This window comes from Styela clava, chromosome 3 (genome assembly GCF_964204865.1).
Source record: "Styela clava chromosome 3, kaStyClav1.hap1.2, whole genome shotgun sequence".
Taxonomy (NCBI): domain Eukaryota; kingdom Metazoa; phylum Chordata; class Ascidiacea; order Stolidobranchia; family Styelidae; genus Styela; species Styela clava.
In genome coordinates this window covers 11,867,701-11,889,933 of record NC_135252.1, presented here as the reverse complement: position 1 = coordinate 11,889,933, position 22,233 = coordinate 11,867,701, and the positions used below count along the sequence as shown (strand labels likewise).

The following is a 22,233-nucleotide window of genomic DNA, read 5'->3' as shown; positions in this document are numbered from 1 at the left end:
TCATGTAGAAATTTCACTGCTACGAAACACACACTAGACAGAAACTTATCCCATACGCACGAAGTTTATTGCATATTAGACAATAAAATTGGGATCTTTTGTAGAAAGCCAACGCCACTATATTAAAAAAAATGCGACATTTGAGAAAAATACTTCAGCCTCGTATTAGATAGAAAATTTGTAATTATTCAGTTAGGGTTCATGTTAGAAACGATTTGAAATTTAAATTTTCTGCGCAATTTGTTTTCCTAACCCTAACTGCTGGATAATTACTATTATATTTTTATTTTAATGGTGGCGGGGTGTTTTTTGGGGTAGCTTTCACACTCGCTGACTTGCCACTAGATGAGACATTGAAGATAAATAAACGTCTAAAGTTTATCTCACTGTTGGCTACTAACCTAAGTCATCTTCACTCCGACTCTGATGTATGTGGCTTCGAAAATATGTGTTGGGGGTAAATCTTTGATATATATATATATTAGAAAAGACACACCGTCAACACATATCTATAACGCCACTTCTTGAACGAATTATTATATCGGATACAGAATAAAAATGAAATTATGCCAAAACTATTCCAGCACTTGCTTGAGCACAATTTTAATGATCTATGTAAATATAAATATGTGAAAAATTGATAGGATAATTCTTCAATGCGGATGGGTCGAATAGATTGTTCTACTTCTCAAATGTGTCTCATTTCATTAGTCTTGATAAATAGCATTTTGGTGTCTGTTACCAGAATTGACCTAATTATTTTATATCGTGTAGAATAGATGTTCATCAGTGATTTTGGCTATTGTAGATTTGTAGAATATAATATCATGGTCAATTAACATTTTGCCCTGAATAACAGGAAGCGACAACTGTTGAGTCATTGTATTTCTCGAAAAACTCGGCCCTAACCGGAAATTTGTCAATATGCTTGAAATTTACATGTATTTCAGGCATATATCACCGAGTAAATATGTTGGTAAACTCATTTTAATATTATGGTCATCACACAGGCGCATGCGTCAAATCTAAAAAACATAACGCAACTCACGATTTGAAAAAGCGGTGAAATTGCTTCCATGAATATTTCCTTACTCGATAAAACAGGGGAGCTACAATGTGTCTAGGAAAACAACAGAGAATAAGACCAGAAATGTTTTTTGTAGATGAAGAATGGTTAAACTTGAGTTTACAAATGCTGTTAGGCAAAACCGAGATCTTGTATTTTTATACAAACTTTTTTCATAGCGTCTCTACTTATTTCAGAAATTCAACACTACAATATGGTTAAAATGCTGCGTGGACAAATTGCTTTGCTAGCGATCTTCATACTTTCTGAGAAAGGCAGTTCGCTGAAATGCGCTGTTACCTCTCTGACGAGCAACCCGCAAGAAACCCTTTGTTCGAGCACCACTACAACTTGTTTACACATGGACGTAGTAATCTCATTAGGTAAGGGTTTTTTACTTATTTTTGCTGCTTCAAAAGTTTTTCTTCAACAAAGTTGCCAAACAAGGTATGATTAGGTTTGAGAGAGGCGCTGGTCTAAATACTCCAAAGATACTTAATTGTAAGCTGAAAAGTGCTAACGGAAGACTTTATTTTTAAGGGGGTGGGACACAATATAGGACGTTTGATTCTTGCTCTACGAAAACACAGTGTGACGAGATGAAATGCAAAGAATATGCAAAAGATCAATCTGCAAAAATATTTCCGGGTGTTGTTATTGAGTAAGATCAAATCTCTTATTTACGAACATTTGTTATTACAATATACTACTACTACAAATAAATTTTTCTTTGTTTTAGAAATTGTACATTTTCGTGCTGCTCTACAGACAATTGCAACAGCGTTTCTATGGAAAGTACGACACCAATTTCTGAATCAACTCCAGGTACAGTTGTTGTGGTCAGTGACGTGACAGATGAAACCAAAACTAAACCTGTTGTTGAAAACGCGAATCCTACCACATCAGATGGAGTAGAAGAACTCACCACACCAGATGGAGTAGAAGAACTCACCGCACCAGATGACGGAGAAGAACTCAACACATCAAATGGAGGAGAAGAACTCACCACATCAGATGAAGGAGAAGAACTCACCACATCAGATGGAAGAGAAGAACTCACCACGTCAGGAAGCGGTTCGATGTTCAAGTCACCAAGCTTGTTTTACCCTCTGTACTCTATTTTGTTGTTGCTAGTTCTGTAGGTTACATATTAGATTATAATAGTGACATAGCCGAGAATGGTTCGAGAAATTGTATATTATTTTGAAAAAAGACTATGGGTTTCACAATATATATATATATGAATCGATAGTTCAATTTCATAATCGAAGATGCTTTTATGATAAAATTGACCATTGGATACATATTTTTGTGCCTTGCATTATCTCTTGTATTATCAATACCTATTTCTGAACATAGTATATAACAAACAAACACAGTCTCATAAACCATATATTTACCATGTACTTTATTTACAAAAAGGGATGAATGGTAATAAATATTTGATTGATATTCTGGATCTTTGAATATCTTGAAAGGGGTAATGCTTAGGATATTGGTCATTTTTGAAATGTTTCCATAGTTATTGAATTGAAATATTCATGTATACCATTTCAATATGTCCTTCACAAGCAATATTATATTCGTTCTGGTCACTATTTCTGACTGGAGTTCTGAAACTCCGGAGTTCACTACACTACAATGTCGATGCTGGTTACCCAACTGGGTTTGTGAAAATCATTATGCTAAGCGGTAAACTGTCAGCATGTGCTTAACGTTTTTTTTTTTTTTTATTCTTATCGACTATCCTTGTGATATATAGGATGCCCATAAAGTCTTACAAATGCAAAGTCAATTTATCGATACCATATATTGTTTTGGCCCTCACAGATGCAATAAATGAAATAAAAATACCTAAACAATTACTGATTAAAAAACAACAACCTTGACCTTCGCGTTTTATGATCATTGGTATCAACAGACCTATCCACGGTAGTGTAGATTCACATGTATAGCTCATATCATGTCAATAGGATTGCCCCACAATTATAACTATTTCAATATTTATTTGATCTTGAATATGTGCCCGTGGTTGTTTTGATTTGATCAGTATGGTGTAACAATCAAGCGCAAAGGATTTTTAATACCTCTGATATTTGCAAAGAAATTTGAAATAATGAGCAGGTTGTCATTTTATTTGTGGTATGCCTAAATAGCCCATGCGTGACTGGCAAATTGCTACTGGCCGGAGGCTCTTAGAATAAGACGCAATTTACGCGATTTCCGAATGGGAAGTCACGGTGCGTGACTAGTACCTGTGCAAATGAATAGATATCACAGTTACTTAGATAGTAGCATATTTATAGCAAATTGAGGCCTGATGGATTCATCGCAAAGTTACTAGGACCGGACACCGTTTTATTGGAAAGTAATAATGCTATGTAAAAGACCAACTGTAACGCAGTAAAAAGTGTTGTAAATGTTTGCCGTGATTCCTTTTATGAATAAGGATGTTTCAGCCAAAACATATTAAGGTAATTGTGTCTCCGAATAATTGATGATCTGACAACGCTTGTATTTCGCCGTATGCATATACAAATAATTGACAACGTATCATCTGATGATGCGTCAAATGACATCAGATATTTGTTTACGGAAAATTTACCCAAAGCAAGGTCATCCGCACTCACCAAGAAGTGAAGAATAATAATCTATAAGCGAGGTTAGGGGCTATTGAAAAGCGATCTAAACTGTATGGAATTGTGGTGGTGGTACGCGTAAGTATACCGATTGAGCTGACAATTGACAGTTTGAAAATGTATTATTGGATAAACTTTTCGGCATAAAAGTTCGTTTGTCTGGTGGGTATACTGAGAGTGAGCGTGAGAGCTCGCAATCAAGCGAATACGACCGAAATAAATTCTGGTAAAATGTTTTTGAAATAAGCACAGAGACGCAACATTTCGTTGATGGGAAAGAGTCTTCAGTTTAGGCGCCAATTGTGAGTCAATCATATTTGATGTATTATTCTTGTGGATGATCAAATGCCATCTGTACAATAAATCTAATACTATTGTTTTTACATACCTCACTAGTGACACAGACAGAAAGAACGCAATTTGATAGGACGCCTCGTTCATGTTACATATTTTAAAAATACCCTGATTTTACTTACAGATTATGCAAGGCGGTATAATTAGTCAAAATCTCGATATTGTAATCTGATTAGATAGTCTTTCATCCAAATATCAATATTACAAAATGCTATTTGGGAAAATTATTTTCATTGTCATTTTATGTTTCTTTCGCGTAATTCACTCGTTGAAATGTTTATCTACTTCTCCAACTATACTAGAAATTGACTGTGGACAAGAAGATGATGTAACATGCTTACGAATAGAGGCTGTAGCAGGTAAAGCACTATACCGACTGTTATTTTGGTGAGTCGTTTTCATTCCGAACAAGTCTTCAATCAAGCAGTCACTGATACGCATCCGGTTATTATATAGAAATCTATCCGTAGCGGAATCTATCTGGCATCTATTTGTCATTGCCTTCACAATATATTTCACCCAACGTGATTATTTTAAATTTTCTTGTATAATTTTAATTTTGACGAGCTGATATATTCACCTGGTTTATCTTTGGATTTCAGCTAGTGCACTGTTTTATAATTCTTCTAGGTATTTCCACAGTAAGTTCGATTCCTGACTTGAAGGTAGCATTTGCAAATTGCTCTACAACAGCTTTCTGCGACACGGTAAATTGTACATCTTATGCGCCTGAGGTTATTACTGAACAAATTGGATCTAACCTACTTGGATCTTATATAGTCAAGTAAGGATTTATAAACAGAAAAAAATTTGAACGTAACGAATATTTCCTCCAAATTCCCAATTTGTATACAATTTTACTGAAGTTTCTTCCAGATCTTGCAGTATTACATTCAAATTTTTAAAAACTATTATATGTATAGTCGAATGCATACGAAATATGCGATATCACTTGTTGTCATTCCCATCTTTAAGACAGTTAGCATATACAGCAAACCAAATTTACATATACAGCCATTTAGGTGATATACAAATACATCCAACCCCGGCAACCTGTCATATGCATGCACTCTATGTATATTGTATATTAAAACGTTTGCATTTACATGTTATGTTCATAATGATTCAGCTTGTAGCAGCTGATTTATAGATATATATGGGAAGTCGTAATCTCAGAAGTCATATCATCCCATTGCAGATGATCGGTCGCAATGAGTGCGTTAAAACGTTCACAGAAACTCCAGAACGGCTTTTGATCGAAATATTAGAAATTATCATACCAAGTGTAGTGTAAAGTAGATGTACTAAATTGCTATGAAACAAGCATCAGTGGCACGTCTGTACGTAGTTGCGCATAACGATGCATACCAATTTGACGAACGTTGTAGATGAATACGTAAAGGAGGTTGCAATCTACTTTTACACAAAAGTGCATATGACGTTATCGTTTGTATGCACATCATTAATGCATTTTAAGTTGGTTGTACATGTATATGACATTGAATTTTATATGTGCACGGTACACCATTTAAATGGATGTATATGTTTATTGAGTTGGCTCTATGTGCGTATGACATTTTCTGTGTATACGTTCATTACTTGGATGACTGTACATCACATTAAATCAAATATATATGCGAATGTCATTTTATGTGTATGTACATCACTTAAATGGCTGTACATGTATATTAAGTTGATTGTACATGTATATTTGCCTGGCTCTATACTATACGTAAATGACTTGTCTGTGTATGCATATTTTTGACTATATGCTAAACATCAACATAAACAGTAATAACAAAATAACCCCATTCATTTTGGTTCTGCTGTTTTTTTTATTTTTAGAAGTTGCGAATATGAATGTTGTTCAACGGACAGCTGCAACAATGCAACAATTGCCAGTATGACTAATGAACAGACCACAACACCCACTGATATTGCAACGACATCTAATGGCCATTCAGTGTTTATGCAAACTCGACTGCTTGCACACATTCTTACGTATTATTTGTTACGTCTGATTGTATTGAATAATATTGAAAAGTAAAGCATAAATGACAGTCTTTTTTTAGCATTCACTGATATTTGAATATGGTATTTGGAAAATCAATAGACAATCTTAAGTCAATTGCAAAGGGCGGCTGAGCGACAGTTTTTCGATTTTTCGATAAAAACAACATCGCAGCATCATAATCTATAGTAAATAGATATTCAAAAGATTTTCCAAGAAAATATATAGGCCAATATGATATATATATGCAAGTCAGCAGAATGCGGACTACACGAGACACGAGAAACAATTCGAGAAACATCATTGTAAAAAAAGGAAAGGGATAGTTACCAGGAAGACTCCTAACTGGGTTTTGTTTGTTTTTAAGTTTATCCCTTTCAGTAGTACATTTTGGATATGAGTAACGGCCAACGGGTAGGCGAGACCGCAAAGGAATGCATAAAGCATTGTTATGCAAAACACGAATCCTAATAACAGTATTCGTAGACTTAAGCCGTCGGGTCCAGCACAGAAAATTCATAATCTTCCGTTATTTGGTTGATTATTGAGTTATAAAATTGAATTTTGGATAAATGCGTGAATGAACAATCTAGACATATATTGCAAATGAATGCTTAACAATGTAACAAAATCCAAATACAAAAAGATATATTTATTTGACTTGACCTGTTAAAAATTCTAAACTATTCGTCCATACAAATCAACTCTTGACTTTCATATCATTGGTGAAACTTTTTATTCAACTCACGATTCTGATCTAGATGAAACAACTACCGTAAATTAAAAATATTATAAAACTTCAACCCGATTTAATTCCATAGTCCAGCGGTTCCCGAACTTTTTGTTCGTGCGCGCCATATTATGAGGGAAAAAACTCACGGCGCACTTACACTAAAAACGCTGCTTTAGAAGGAAGCTCAATTTTGTGATCGTTAATGTGTACTTCAGTTGATATAATTTAAGATATGTAAACAGGTAAGCCTAAGGAATAAGCTAGGGGTCAACTCTTCTTCCTGATATATATTTGCCTGATTTTCCTTTGAAATGCTGAAAACATCACTCATGTTCGCTGAATTCGGTTCAGCAGATAAATAAACTGCAGCTCACGAAATTGCAGTAGTGTACACGAGTATATCTTTAAGTAACAATAAATGCAGACACTACTTTAACAGAAAGTAAACGAAATATAGAGATGAAATGAATTAATTGATTCATATACACAGCATTTAAAATAATAAAACATTTATAATAAATGCAACACCGTATCTAAAATATTCAATTATATTTTAGATACCCTCAACACAATTCTAGTGAGTTTCGCGGCGCACTTAGCAACTTTAGGAACCGCTGCCATAATCATACCGTGCTTCCCCGAAAATAAGACAGGGTTTTGTTTCAAATTGCTTCCGAAAAATAACACTAGGGCTTTTTTTGGGGGATGTCTTTCATTTTCATTCATCAAAAACAGCATTACAAAGGAAAGAATTACGAGATTTTTAAATATACAAATCATTTAAATTTTAAAACATGTAGGAGAGATTTCTCGCTATCGACTAGGTCGAAATAACGAAAAAAAAAATTCGCGCTTTCGACTAGGTTATATTTTAAGGGGAGGGCTTATATTAAAATCATTATTAAACTTCGTGCTCGGTCTTATGTTCAGGCTAGGATTTATTTTCGGGGAAACGCGGTGTTTTTCAATGTAATACCGAATTAGATCTTACTGTGATATTGCTTACTTTGTCAAGATAAGCTTCAGCTAACGGTGGTGTTGAATCACAGGTTCAACGAGATCATCAAAATTTACTTGGAAGCTTAAATCTTATCAAAATATGGTATGTGTGGTAAAGTCACAACGCAGAGAGTAACAATAACAACATCGAGATCATTTGTGAACTCTGATTGTTGTGGGTATAGCAAACGCATAACATCACATCCGAAATCGTATTGCTCATATCCGATTGTTCGAGGTATATTTTCTACAGTGCTCAAGTACTCCTTAATTATGCAGAAAGATGGAATTAAAGAATGATAATAAAATTCATTAACTAATAGTCTATACTAGTATAGTATATCGCAGAGAAAAAAGGATAAGAAGCACGTTATCTCAAAACCAGGGCGAAAAGTTTTACTCCCTAAGTCTTTACTATGGCGCAATAATGAGTCACTATAAACATGAAATAAAACAGTAATGAAGATAGAACATAATTTGTCTGGGATTGGTAAGATGATAGAGAAATATAAGTGGCTAAATGTATGAGGCGTGCGAGGGCAAATCGAACATCACGTAAGAATTAACAAATGCAAGTTCTCACGCTAGCAAGGTTTAGAAACCAACGTGTCGAATATCGTGTGACTTGACTGAAAAGCGATCCTTCAATAACTTCTGCGGTACGCGAATGTTTTGGTCACACTCTATTTTATTTGCAACGGTGGCGGTAGCGTATATAATTCCAGGCGAGTAAAAAAATCGGACTTGAAGGAAATTGTAAATTATATACCGATGTTTGAACAGTCATAGAACATTTGGGGCCGGGAAAAAAATTTTTTTGTCAATGTAAAATGGAGCATGAAAAATACAAATTTTGTGGCGATTTTATTAAGAATGCCGAGTATATTGGTGGTGGTGGAATTTTGTGTATGCGTTTGTGCAGTTAACTGCATATTCAGTACTCATTCGTTTCTGTGTATGACGTTAATACTGATAAGTCGGAACTTTTCAGTCGTTCGCGGTTGGAAGCGGGTTGGCCACCCTTGGTATATGGGAAACGTGCAATGACTAATGATATCTGACAAGATCGACTCAGCCTTCCCTCATGTCGTCAGATATGTTTTCCTAAGTCGTGTGATGATCACTAGAAACTAATTCTGATTTATAATATGTTTAATAGCTTTCGCAAATGGGAAAAATCTGAAGAATGCGGTGGTTTATTAGGGTGCAGCCATCCAGGTATCAGTTTTATCGAAATTTTACAAATAATTACCTTACAACTAGGTTTTAGATTGTTTTACATGTGAGACTTGTTATATATATATATAACTATGATAGCGAGACAATACTGGAAATCGGTTTTCGCATCTATATTGCTTTTTGAGATGACCGTGGTCAATTGTATAGAGTGCCAACAAGGATATGAAGTAACAACTACTTCGTCACTTGTAAGTGGTCTGAGAAGTATAACCACAGGAAACTGCACAGAGTGGACAACCTCGAATCCTGTGTGTTTTCGGATTGAATCAACTGCCAGTATCTCATATAACGGGTTCACAATCAGTAAGTTAAGTTGTTCAGTAAAATCAGTTGTTGCTTCACTTGGAGCAGCATAGTCGTGTAATAACAGATGACTATAGAGGACCTGTGGTACTGAGGAACTTGATTGCTCTTTTTATTATGTAGTTATTCATAAGTCCACTTACAACAGGACTGTGTCAACAAAATCAGAACTCTTACCAAACTCATTCCACGAAACTGGCTTATCATGTACCATTCTACATGTATTCCCGTTGAAGCCCATTTATCCAGCTTTCACTCGACGTTACTCATTACCAGTTTACTATTTTGTGTTGTTGCTTTATAGTTCTCATTATATGTTAAATGTCGCTTCTGTGTTATCTACCCAATAGCAAAATAGCGGGTTGGTTTGAATAAATTACATATGATATATATGCTGATAGCGGTCCATTTGACTCCTTGCCGTTGTGTCCTGTAGGCTACTATGGACTGAGTAGAGAAACATATTGGTTTGAGCTATATTTTTAAGAATGAATCAAAAATCGCTTTGAATATTCATGATACATTCACTTTATTGTACAATCAAATCCTACGCTCGCCTATTAAAAATATGATAGGTACTTAATATTTTTTCAGGTGGAGAGGCCATGTATAGTGGATGTCACCCTCGTATCAACTGCACTGAACAAACTTGCGGCCAATATAAAAAACTAATACTTCAAGAATTGCAAGCGTCGAGCGTTGGCAGTAGTATTTCAGACATTGACATCACGTGAGAACCTTTTCGCAATAATAAACATATATATAACATTATATCTAACAGTGTTATGAGTATATCGTACCCTTCATATAAGGGTAATTATTACCAAATAAAATTGTTCTGATGTGTGAACCCTTATGAGCATGTATCAAACTTACTAATGATTAATCCTCAATTTATATGACTATCATGAAATTCGTCAATAATTTACAGTCTATTAAACTGTAAGAGTAAATGCTAATAAATATCGGAAGCTAGGTGGCAATCAAGGTAAAAATGCATGAGCGAACTAGGGCGCAGTTGGCAGAAGACGCGATGGAGATTCTGATGGACGAGATATCTAATATGTAAATGAATTTACGCAGGTTTTACCTAATAAATTGCATTTTCTGATAATAGAACGTGCTCTGTTGGATGCTGCAACACCAACAAATGCAATGAAGACAACATTAACATGATGGATCTACTCGGACCTGTGGTACTTACAACTACAGCTTTAGAGACAACTGACGCTTCAAAGTTTTCTACTGGAGGTACCTTCAGCGTAGCAGAGGATGCATCAAGTAAGTCTCTCGTCATTGAAAATTTTACAACAGTATCTTATAAATAATCAAAGTCATTTGTTACAGAAACGCCGATTTCGACACCAACGGCTGGACAGGAACAAACAACATCCGGCACTTATATAATTTCATCTTCCTTCGTTCCTTATATATTGGCTCTACTTTGCTCAATATGCTAAGTTTTGAAACATTCATTGATGTATCTCACTCATGTAAAGAAAGAGATTAATTGTATAAACCTCGTCCACATCTTTCGTTAAGCATGAGTTATGAAAGACATATTATTCTATTCAAATTTTTATAAAGACAATGTGTGGATGCGCAATCCTTTATGACTAACCAACAATCTAACATCAAAGCTTCATCAGATCAGTAGACTATACGCAACGTATTACATCATTGATACTCAAAGATATATATATATCTGATTATCTGTGTCGCTACTTTTTAAAATTTATTCCGAACATGGTACTGTAAAGTACAGTAATATTGAACGGGATCGTAACTAGTTCCGTTGGCGAAGTCCTTGTAATTTAGCATTAAACTTTGTTGCCCTAATAAAACAGATTTATATCCACCTTGTTGTGTTCAGAAAGGTACCAAACACGTGAGGGTAAAATTATGATCTGGAATATTTACATCATTGATTGTGGACGTAATAAACAACAAATTTTTTTAGGAAATTCTGTTTCATTGTGTGTTCTTGTGTATCTTCACATTAGGAAATCTGATGCTTCATTTTTTAGCTTTTTACAAAGCTATTTTTGGAAAAGCAATCATACTACAATGGCTGAAATCGAGAGAGATACATTTTACTTATAAGTGCGACACTACGGTAACATCAAATAGTCAAATTCAACAACCCTGAATTGCTCTTTGTTCAAAACGATGAAGCACACTTTTCAAAACACATATGCACAGAAACGAAATAAAATTGATTATATAATAATAATATAAAAATGATTCAGTACGATATAAAATTCAAACAAACAAATGAAAAACATTTAATGGTTTTCACAAGGTGAAAATGTACATACCACGAAGAATGAGGAAAGCTGCCAAGAATGAAGGATTTCAAGATAATTAATTGAAATTCTCGTTTAACGATGGTGGTTTGTTGACAGATATTACTTGCATTTTGCAATTACTTCTATTGTCAAACCGTTCATTTTCAATCATTTTCTGTATCTTGTATGATTTCTACTGGCAAAATATCATTCAAAGATGATTGGAATTTTATTGATATTAGCATTGGGATTTAGCATATATATTAGTACGGAAGCTTGGTGAGAAAAGTTTAAAAATGAAATATATACACTACTTTTCTGTTATTTTTATCAATCATATCCGGAACTACGATTGCACTAATTAACTCACAGTACCTCGTTATATTATAAAGACCTACTAAAATTGAACAATAGAGCTTTTGTTAGAGAATGTCAGTTCTGTGTGATCATAGCGTTACTGCCTACGTAACGAAAAATCAGTTGTCATCTTCGGACACGAAATTGACATAAAGATCGTTTTGATATTTGTCGTTTTTAGAATTTTCTTTTCTTTTTTTGGTTGTTACGAAAAAAAAATCGCTTTTTTCATTACCTATACTGAACCAATTGCTTCGAAATTTCAATGGTTAAGATTGTATTTCCCGCTAGAAGGCTATTACTTTTATTTTTTTATATTTGAGCATCGCTCTCATATTTTTTCTTATATAATTTGTAGTTGATTAGATCTGCATGGTATTTTCTTTAGAATAGGACTTTTCTTACACTGATGAGTCGATGATTGTTTGAAAATGAGAAAGAATTTCATAGAAAATACTCTGTCTTAACATTTTTCAGAGTGACTTCATAAATATACTTGGTAATTTTATGATAATATTGTCAATGAAAATAGTTGTGCCTTATGAGGCATAATATCCGAACTGGCAATGCCTAGACTTGATATAATTTCATCTACCTTTGTTATTTATATATTGGCTTTACTTTGCTCAATATGCTGAGTTTTGAAACATTCATTGATGTACCTCACTCAGGCAAAGGAAGAGATTAATTGTGTAAACCTCGTCTACACCTTTTGTTAAGCATGAGTTATGAAAGACATATTCTATTTGCAGATCATCTTATTCAAGCAAATGGTTATTGTTCAAATTTTACATGTCATTTAAACGATAATGAAAACAACAATGTGTAGTTATAAAATCCATAATGACTACCTTCAGTCCATTATATCAATTGGCTACGCAACGTATTTCATCCATGCTACCCGGAGATATATTTGTGGTTGTCAGTATCGCTACCTTTTATAATTTATTCCGAACATGGTATCCTAAATTATTAATAGATGAAAAGTTTTCCGTTACAATTATCAAAATATGGTATGTGTGGTAACACAATGAAACAATGAAATCATCGAAGTCATTTGTGAACTCCGATTGTTGTGGGTAGCAAATAAATAACATTACATCCGAAATCTTATTGCTCATATCCGGTAGTTCGAGTTATCTTTTCAAGAATGCTCAAGCACTCATTAGTATCATTTATTCAGTAGTACAGTAGTATTCAGTAGCACATCATTTATTTAAGATTTATTTAAATCATACAATTCAGATGAAGAACGTGCCTAATTTTCAGTGGTGTTGAAAATTCTTCAAGAAACCTTGCCTTGAATGTTACATGACTGCGCAAACTTCAGTATCTAATATACAATTTCCTCTAAACGCGATTCTTCACTTGCTCAGAATTAGAACAAATTGGGCATTTTGATGCCACTGCTACCATTGCGAATAAAATTTATCCCACTACTCTTAGAGTGAGACAATAACTTTCACATACTGTGGAAGTTATTGTAGGATTGTTTGTCAGTCTAGACACGCGATATTCGGCACTTCATTCTAAACCTTGGCAGCGGAAAAAACTTGCATTTGTTACGTAATAATATTCTTTATCGGGATTGCCCAGACTCAAATATTGTATGTGTATATTGTATTTTGTGCATGTAAAGTACTGTATTTTTTCTGTTGTAAAACACACAACTGGTTCGAGGAAATTTTTGGTGATATTTCAATAAAATTCACTCAACATCAGACGCGATCGACTGCTCGAGAAGTGACGATCGACGTGTCAGCCACCCCTGGTATATCGCATAGAAAAAAGAATCAGAAGCGCGTTATCTTGCGTTTTATATCTTCACTTTGGCGCAATAATGAGTCACTATAAACATGAAATAATAAAGATAGAACATTGTTTGTCTGGAATTGGTAAGATAATAAAGAAATATAAGTGGCGAAATGTGTGAGATCAAATCTAACAGCATGTAACAAATGCAAGTTTCTCACTGCCAAGGTTTAGAAACCAACGTGTCGAATATCGTGTGCCTTGACTGAAAAACGATCCTCCAATAACTTTCGCAGTATGCGGAAGTTTTTGTTTTACTCTATTTTATTCGCAATGGTAGCGGTAGCGTAAATATTCTAATTCCAAGTGAGTAAAGAATCGGACTTGAAAGAAATTGTAAATTAGATGCTAATGTTTGAACAGTTATTTAGTACAGAACATTTATGAATTGAGAATATTTATTTCCCGCTGTGTAGATAATATTTGGCAAGTTGTTTTGATCAATTTTCAACACTTACGACTAAATATTAGGCAGGCCCCAGATCAGAAGTGTATGATCTAAATTCTAAATAATTCTTAAATAAATGATGAAACACTTACACTTAATCAAGTTGACAAATCAAATGGGACACAAAAAAGGACAAATTTTGTGGCAATTTTCTGGTAGCGGTGGATTTTTTTGTATGCCTGTGTGCAGTTAACCGCATATCCAGTACTCACTCGTTTTTGTGTATGACGTTATTACCTATCAGTCGAGCGCGAGCTATTTTGAAGATTTCGGTCGCTCGCGGTTGGAAGCAGGTTGGCCACCACTGGTATATTGGAAACATGCAATAACTAATGAGATCTGACAATGTCAACTCAGCCTTCCTCCATGTCTTCACATATATTTTAAGTCGTATGATAATCACTGGGAAATAATTCTGATCAATAATATGTTTACTAACTTACGCAAATGAAAAACATCGAAAGAATGAGATGGTTTATCAGGATGCAGCCATCCAGGTATCAGTTTTAACGAAGTTTTACAAATAATTACTTTACAACCAGGTTTTCAGATTATTTTACATGTAAGACTCGTTATATATAACTAAAATGTCGAGGCAATACTGGAAGTCGGTTTTCGCATCGATATTGCTTTTTGAGATGACCGTGGTCAATTGTATAGAGTGCCAACAAGGATATGAAGTAACATCTACTTCGTCACTTGTAAGTGGTCTGACGAGTATAACCACAGGGAACTGCACAGAGTGGACAACCTCGAATCCTGTGTGTTTTCGGATTGAATCAACCGCCAGTATTTCATATCACGGGTTCACAATCAGTAAGTTAAGTTGTTCAGTAAAATCAGTTGTTGCTTCACTTGGAGCAGCATAGTCGTGTAATAACAGATGACTATAGAGGACCTGTGGTACTGAGGAACTTGATTGCTCTTTTTATTATGTAGTTATTCATAAGTCCACTTACAACAGGACTGTGTCAACAAAATCAGAACTTTTACCAAACTCATTCCACGAAACTGGCTTATCATGTACCATCCTACATGTATTCCCGTCGAAGCCCATTTATCCAGCTTTCACTCGACGTTACTCATTACCAATTTACTATTTTGTGTTGTTGCTTTATAGTTCTCATTATATGTTAAATGTCGCTTCTGTTTTATCTACCCAATAGCAAAATAGCGGTTTGGTTTGAATAAATTACCTATGATATATATGCTGATAGCGGTCCATTTGACTCCTTGCCGTTGTGTCCTGTACTATGGACTGAGTAGAGAAACATATTGGTTTGAGCTATATTTTTAAGAATGAATCAAAAATCGCTTTGAATATTCATGATACATTCACTTTATTGTACAATCAAATCCCACGCTCGCCTATTAAAAATATGATAGGTACTTAATATTTTTTCAGGTGGAGAGGCCATGTATAGTGGATGTCACCCTCGTATCAACTGCACTGAACAAACTTGCGGCCAATATAAAAAACTAATACTCCAAGAATTGCAAGCGTCGAGCTTTGGCAGTAGTATTTCAGACATTGACATCACGTGAGAACCTTTTCGCAATAATAAACATATAACCTTATATCTAACAGTGTTATGAGTATAAAGTACCTTCGGCTTCCACGGGGAAGATGACTTCGATGACCGTTTGGTCGTATCACTCCCTCCTGTCTATACCAAACTAATTTATTACTTATTATTATTACGATGACTGGTATTTTATTTCGGTTGACAAAAAAAATAAATCTCTTTCTCTCATACAAGGGTTATTATTACCAAATAAAATTGCTCTGATGTGTGAACTCTGATGAGCATCGAGCATGTATCAAACTTACTTATGATTTACCCTCAATTTAAGCGACTATCATGAAATGCGTCAATAATCTACAGTCTATTAAACTGTAAGAGTAAAAGCTGATAAATATCGGAAGCTAGGTGGCAATCAAGGTAAAAATGCATAAGCGAACTAGGGCGCAGTTGGCAGAAGACACGAGGGAGATTCTGATAGACGAGATATCTAATATGTAAATAGCTTTACGCAGGTTTTACATAATGATTTGCATTTTCTGATGATAGAACGTGCTCTGTTGGATGCTGCAACACCAACAAATGCAATGAAGATTACATTAACATGATGGATCTACTCGGACCTGTGGTACTTACAACTAAAGCTTTAGAGACAACCGACGCTGCAAAGTTTTCTACTGAAGGTTCCTTTAGCGTAATAGAGGATGCATCAAGTAAGTTTCTCGTCATTGAAAATTTTACAACAGTATCTTATAAATAATCGAAGTTATTTGTTACAGAAACGCCGATTTCGACACCAACGGCTGGACAGGAACAAACAACATCCGGCACTGATATAATTTCATCTTCCTTTGTTCTCTATATATTGGCTCTACTTTGCTTAATATGCTAAGTTTTGAAACATTCATTGACGTATCTCACTTATGCAAAGAGCGAGAATAATTGTGTAAACCCCGTCTACATCTTTAGTTATGAAAGACATATTCTATTTGCAGATCATACTTAGTCTAGCAAATGGTTATTGTTCAAATTTTACAATCATGGTTTGAGAATATTTATTTTTTTGCAGTTTAGATAACACTTAGCAAGATGAAATTTCAACACTTACGACTAAAAACTAGGCAGGTCACAAATCTGAATTGTATGATCTAAATCAGGGGTGGCCAACCTGCTTTGACCGCGATCGACTAAAATCTTCAAAATAGCTTGCGGTCGACTGACTGATCGGTAATGAGGTCATAAACAAAAACGAATGGATACTGAACACACAGATAACTGCGGACACACATACGAAACATTTCACCACTATCAATAAACTCGGCTTTGTGGGCGCATTTTTAATGATATCGGCACAAAATTTGTATTTTATTGTTCAAGTTATACTCATATGCATCATCATTCCATATGCTCATAAACGAAATGAAATTGATGATTAATGATTCAGTACGATATAAAACTTGAACAAACCGATGAAAAACTTAGTAATTTTATAATAATATTGTCAATGAATACAGTTTTCTAAGGCATAATATCCTGACTTGCAATGCCTCGACTTGATATAATTTCATCTTCCTTTGTTCTTTATACATTGGCGCTACCCGAAGATATATTTGTGGTTGTCTGTATTGTTATCTTTTGAAATTTATTCCGAACATGGTATCATGAAGTATTAATAAATGAGATCGTAACTTGTTCCGTTTACAAATCCTTTGTAATTCAGGGTTTTTTGTTCGTTGCCGCAATAAAAACAAGTCTCTCCACGGGGCTCCCGAAGTATGCGAACCAAGATGGCGGACATCGGAATGTAATATGTGTACTAGGTTAGGGTTAGGCCATAAATTTAGGTATAAATACTACGGGAGGCTCTTGGCTAGTCTTCGAACTGATTAAAGGACTAAAATAAGGAAAATTGGAAAAAATTTATCGCCTAACCCTAACCTGTTACCCATGTTACGTTCCGATGTCCGCCATCTTGGTTCGCATACTTCGGGAGCACCCTCTCCACCTTGTTGTATTCAAAAAGGTACCAAATACTTTAGATTAAATAATGATCTGGAAGACAGTATTTGCACTTTTCATTGTGGTAAACGCCCCGTATAAACAGAATAAACAACATATGTTCAAAGAATTTTGTTTCATTGTGTGTTCGTGGGTATTTTAACATGAAGAAATATGATGCATTATATTCTTTTCAGAAATCTATTTTTGAAAAAAGCAATCATACTACAATGACAGAAATCGAAAGATGTTCTGTTTACCCAGCAACACCACGGCAACAACCGATAGTCAAAATTAACAACACTGAATTGCTCTTTGTTTAAACGGTAAAGCACACTCTTTGAAACCCATACTCCGGAAGGAAATTGATTATTAGGTGATTCAGTACGATATAAAAATTAAACAAACAGATAAAAATCATTTAATGGCTTTCACAAGACGGAAAATGTACATAACCCGAAGAATGAGTAAGATAGCGCAGAATGAGGCATTCCAGGATTATTAAAGGAAATTCTTGTTGAACGATGGTGGTTTGTACACAAATAATGTCTGCATTTTACATTTATCTTTGTTGTCGAATCGCTCATATCATAATTTTTTGGGCGCTCCCGAAGTATGTGCACCAAGATGGCGCACAACCTGAACCCTAACCGGGAACATCTACTATGTTTAGGTTGTGCGCCATCTTGGTGGACATACTTCTGGAGGTCCGTTTTTTGTATCTTGTATAATTCCGTCTGCAAAATATCATCTTAGGTTTTGATCATTCAAAGATGATTGGGATTTTATTGATTGTCAGTAGTATGGAACTTGGCGAGATAAGTTTGAGTAGGGAATACACCACTTTACCGTAATTTTCATCAGTTAAATTCTGCCCTATAAAGTACGATTGCACTTTCGCTGGAAGTCTATTATTTCTATTGATTCCAAAAGTTCCCATGGGCTCTAAGAAATTCGTTTGTTTGTGAGCGTTGACGTCATTAAAATAAAAAATTGCGAACGTTGTATCGCCTTCGCGTAGCAATTCGGTGGTCAGGTATTACAGATAGTCTACGGTGACAGATAGCATACCCGTACAACTTTGTTTTAGTCTTCGTGTCTACATATTTGGGCATCGTTCTCTGATTTTCTCCCTTTATTTTTATTCTTTTTTTATATAATTTTTAGATGAGTAGATCTACATAATATTTTATCTAAAAAGGGAATTTCCTACACTGTTGAGTAGAGGATTAGTTCAAAATAAAGAAGAATTTAACATCAAATACTCTGTCTTCACTTTTTTCAGAGTGACTTCATATATATCCTCAGTAATTTTATGGTAATATTGTCAATGAAAATAGCTTTATAAAGTATAGAATCCTGACTTGCAATGCCTCGACTTGATCTCCTAATATTGTATATGTTTGTTAGCTGTCCCGATTTCAATCCTGTACAAGGTATTGAATGTGAACTGGGTTATGAACTAACAATTCCGGACATATCAGAAAACAGAAGTACAGTCGTCGAAAATTGCACGACATGGATGACGCTAGATCCTGTATGTTTCCGAATGGAGGTAGTGATATCATTGAACGTAATAAAAGGTAAGTTCCATAAAGCGAATTGATAGCGAAAACGCCCCTCTGAAAATTATCATATATTTAACATTGCGACCTAGCATAACTTTGAAGGACTGATGGAATTCAGTTCAAAAATGAAAATGCTCCACTGTTATTCAAGATCAAAGTGCTATTTTCTGATTAACAAATTATTAACTTATTATGTGATAATAAACAAGTAACTATACCTGTTATTAATGGATATATATAGATTGTGATTTTCTATTGCTTTCTATCTTTAATACGAGTCAAACTTTCTTTTTTATATTTTTGGGCAAATGGTGTAAATAATAAACCAGAACATTTGAATTGTTTCTGATCTTGTATATATATTTATTGTGTTCTTTATAAGATGCACAGGGTGTGTATATGAATTGCCATCCTCGTAGCAATTGCACTGAAATAACATGCGATGATTACAAAGACACGCTACTCAACTACGCATCAGGTATCCAAGCAGATGAAGTACTGATAAAGTAAGATCTCAACATTTGTAACTAATTCAAAGCTGTATTCCAGTTCGTCTTACAAACCACACAATATTAGATGAATTGTTACATTGTATTGCATAGGATGCTCCGCCTTACCTGAAAAAAAAAAAAACGTTTTGCCCTAAATTCTTGAACAGATTCGGAAGCCAAAGTTTCTTACTCGCGGACTACTCCAACGGTAATATAGACTTTAACGCGCCTCTTTTGATATTTATTGTAGATTCCATATGATATATACAAAATTCAATCAAGTATTTTGGTTTTTTTTATTCAGTATAGGGTAATAATCAACTCGACATGAAAACATCAAACTGGGGTGCACAGGCCTACTTACTAAATTATCCCGCTGCATTTAAAAAATAATTTACTCATACAAGTGTTATTCATAAATTGAGCACCGATCGAGTACGGTACAATTCAAGTATATATATGTCTCAACCAGATGTGTAAAAGGTTCACCCAATCCAAGTCCCAAATTATTTATCCCGTGTCAATGTAAAAAATCTGACCCGATTGACAATTCATGCACATATACCCTCAACACTATTGGCGTGGTACGAGTTAATCGAAAGCATTTTATGTCTGGTTAGAAGCGCATTTTTGAACTATAGATGCAATGAGTTACAATATACATGATTTAATTTAGATCGTGCGAGGTTCGATGCTGCGACACTAACAGCTGCAATGGCGTTATTATGAATGATAGCCCGGAAACCACGGTCGTAACGGCATCAGGTAAATAATACATAAATCGTAAATAATACGTAAATAATAAATCAGTGAAAAAGTGAATTATTAGTATATATGAATTTTTGGAGTTGAAATTCGTTTTAAGGATCAAAGGATCAATTTAATTTTCTTGCGTGTATTCAATCAAGCAGATGGTGTGGATTCTAAAAACAAACCTTCCAGTCTCAGATGTTTATTTCTATGAATTTTATTTATAATATTTGGGTCGACTTCCCATGTGGTAATCCTGGCACTTCACTGCTTTTTAACGACATGAAAAAATTGATAAAAATTCTATCTTTGACGAAAGCTATATTTTGTAAAACATATTTGTGATTTTACTCGTTCATTTTTTCTTGTTTCATTTACTTATCCTCGCGGTACGTGTCCAACACAGTGTTAACAAACAAAAAGGAGTGGAATGTAAATAACCGTATATCCCCCCTGAACTGCTTTGTGAATTAAAAAAAAGTAGACGCAGGGCTATTCTTCCTAAAAAGATAATTGAATAGGAGGAGATTTTTAAATTCTATTTGCATTTTTCCTGCGACTTTTTAAGATATTATTTGTTTATTGCAGAATCTCCTGACCTTACAACTTCTGGGACGAAAATAATTGCACCGTCATTTGCAATATTCATTGCTATAATGTTGTCAGTGTATATGGAATTCAAATTTGATTAAGCATTAACAAAATGTCATTAAATCTATCAATGGATTAATTTTCTTGATATTTGAGTTGATAATTTTAATAAACTCTTTAGAAAATGTCTTTTAACGGATGAAAATAACCGAAATCAATGTGTATATGCATCAAGCCGTTGAATAATTTCAAAGGAACTGGACGGGGTTGAATCATTTATGTTTTGGTTACACAAACGAAACTATTACTAATTCTGAATTGTTGTCGAGACATAAGTTTCAGCATACGCATTTTTTAAAAGTGTCAGAATTAAATGCAGATATTGGCTATTGAAGCGATAACTTATAAATAGACAATTTGTTACTTTGTTTGTTACTTATTTGTTACTTATATTGTGCAGTCCAGTGCGTCTGTACAGACGATAGAATATTATTCATCACGTTACCGGTACCGGTACGGTACTGTGCGGCATGTTAAACATCTGCTTCAATAGATTTATGTCATTTATACCTGTTCTTTCTTCATTGTCTCCCGTTGTCCAGTCCACTACAACTGATGATTATCATAATTTGGTTGTGATAACTGAGCCACTACAAATTCCCGAATATTTCGCCATAACACGCTTTTATTCACTGCCTGTAAGCTACGAAACGGGGAATACCCCAAATTACTATCTGATGTATTGCGTGGCTCTCAGATACACCCTAGTGTCATGACGATTTCTCGTTAAACCGTATTAGTATATATTTACGGCTAAACTATACTATGCTATATTGATCTACTAAAATTATATGTTAATTAGATAGTTGAATATTGGGTGCCGCTGCTAGATAACCAACTTTGGTTCCCCACGGCTTCCCTTCCCCAGTAAAATCATGTTCTTGAATTTTTGCTTATTTTTTGCATCATTCATTATTTTACTGGTTGGAAAAAATAAACTTGACTATGACTATGACTACGACGATGCGTTATAGATGATTCGCGCTGAAGTAGCAACCCAAAT

General features: G+C 34.6%; 5 protein-coding genes across 8 annotated transcripts; all 5 read left to right on the top strand.

Annotated features, from left to right (window-relative positions):
- Nucleotides 1-1,188: 1,188 nt before the first annotated feature.
- LOC120343451 (uncharacterized) lies at nt 1,189-2,518 on the top strand. The gene is made up of 3 exons (XM_039412630.2): nt 1,189-1,449; nt 1,607-1,727; nt 1,806-2,518. The coding sequence occupies exons 1-3, from the start codon at nt 1,281-1,283 to the stop codon at nt 2,206-2,208; spliced, it is 693 nt and encodes a 230-aa protein (XP_039268564.2). The 5' UTR covers nt 1,189-1,280; the 3' UTR covers nt 2,209-2,518.
- A 1,644-nt stretch (nt 2,519-4,162) lies between these two features.
- Nucleotides 4,163-6,122, top strand: LOC120342926 (uncharacterized). 3 transcript variants are annotated; one of them, XM_078110960.1, is made up of 3 exons: nt 4,164-4,418; nt 4,702-4,843; nt 5,905-6,122. In XM_078110960.1, the coding sequence occupies exons 1-3, from the start codon at nt 4,268-4,270 to the stop codon at nt 6,104-6,106; spliced, it is 495 nt and encodes a 164-aa protein (XP_077967086.1). In that variant the 5' UTR covers nt 4,164-4,267; the 3' UTR covers nt 6,107-6,122. The 3 variants fall into 3 exon arrangements, with proteins under 3 accessions (XP_077967087.1, XP_077967086.1, XP_039267909.2); XM_039411975.2 differs by having other exon boundaries at nt 4,167-4,418; nt 4,690-4,843; XM_078110961.1 differs by lacking the exon at nt 4,702-4,843 and having other exon boundaries at nt 4,163-4,418.
- A 2,852-nt stretch (nt 6,123-8,974) lies between these two features.
- On the top strand, nt 8,975-12,938 carry LOC144420953 (uncharacterized). 2 transcript variants are annotated; one of them, XM_078110850.1, is made up of 4 exons: nt 8,975-9,344; nt 9,939-10,074; nt 10,462-10,625; nt 10,679-12,938. In XM_078110850.1, the coding sequence occupies exons 1-4, from the start codon at nt 9,113-9,115 to the stop codon at nt 10,852-10,854; spliced, it is 708 nt and encodes a 235-aa protein (XP_077966976.1). In that variant the 5' UTR covers nt 8,975-9,112; the 3' UTR covers nt 10,855-12,938. The 2 variants fall into 2 exon arrangements, with proteins under 2 accessions (XP_077966976.1, XP_077966977.1); XM_078110851.1 differs by having other exon boundaries at nt 8,977-9,344; nt 10,692-12,931.
- Nucleotides 12,939-14,795: 1,857 nt separating this feature from the next.
- On the top strand, nt 14,796-17,897 carry LOC120342625 (uncharacterized). The gene is made up of 4 exons (XM_078110979.1): nt 14,796-15,065; nt 15,655-15,790; nt 16,322-16,485; nt 16,552-17,897. Exons 1-4 carry the CDS (start codon nt 14,837-14,839, stop codon nt 16,662-16,664), a joined length of 642 nt encoding a protein of 213 aa, XP_077967105.1. The 5' UTR covers nt 14,796-14,836; the 3' UTR covers nt 16,665-17,897.
- A 1,268-nt stretch (nt 17,898-19,165) lies between these two features.
- Nucleotides 19,166-21,368, top strand: LOC120341744 (uncharacterized). The gene is made up of 4 exons (XM_078110606.1): nt 19,166-19,353; nt 19,721-19,844; nt 20,506-20,594; nt 21,168-21,368. Exons 1-4 carry the CDS (start codon nt 19,170-19,172, stop codon nt 21,269-21,271), a joined length of 501 nt encoding a protein of 166 aa, XP_077966732.1. The 5' UTR covers nt 19,166-19,169; the 3' UTR covers nt 21,272-21,368.
- Nucleotides 21,369-22,233: the final 865 nt, after the last annotated feature.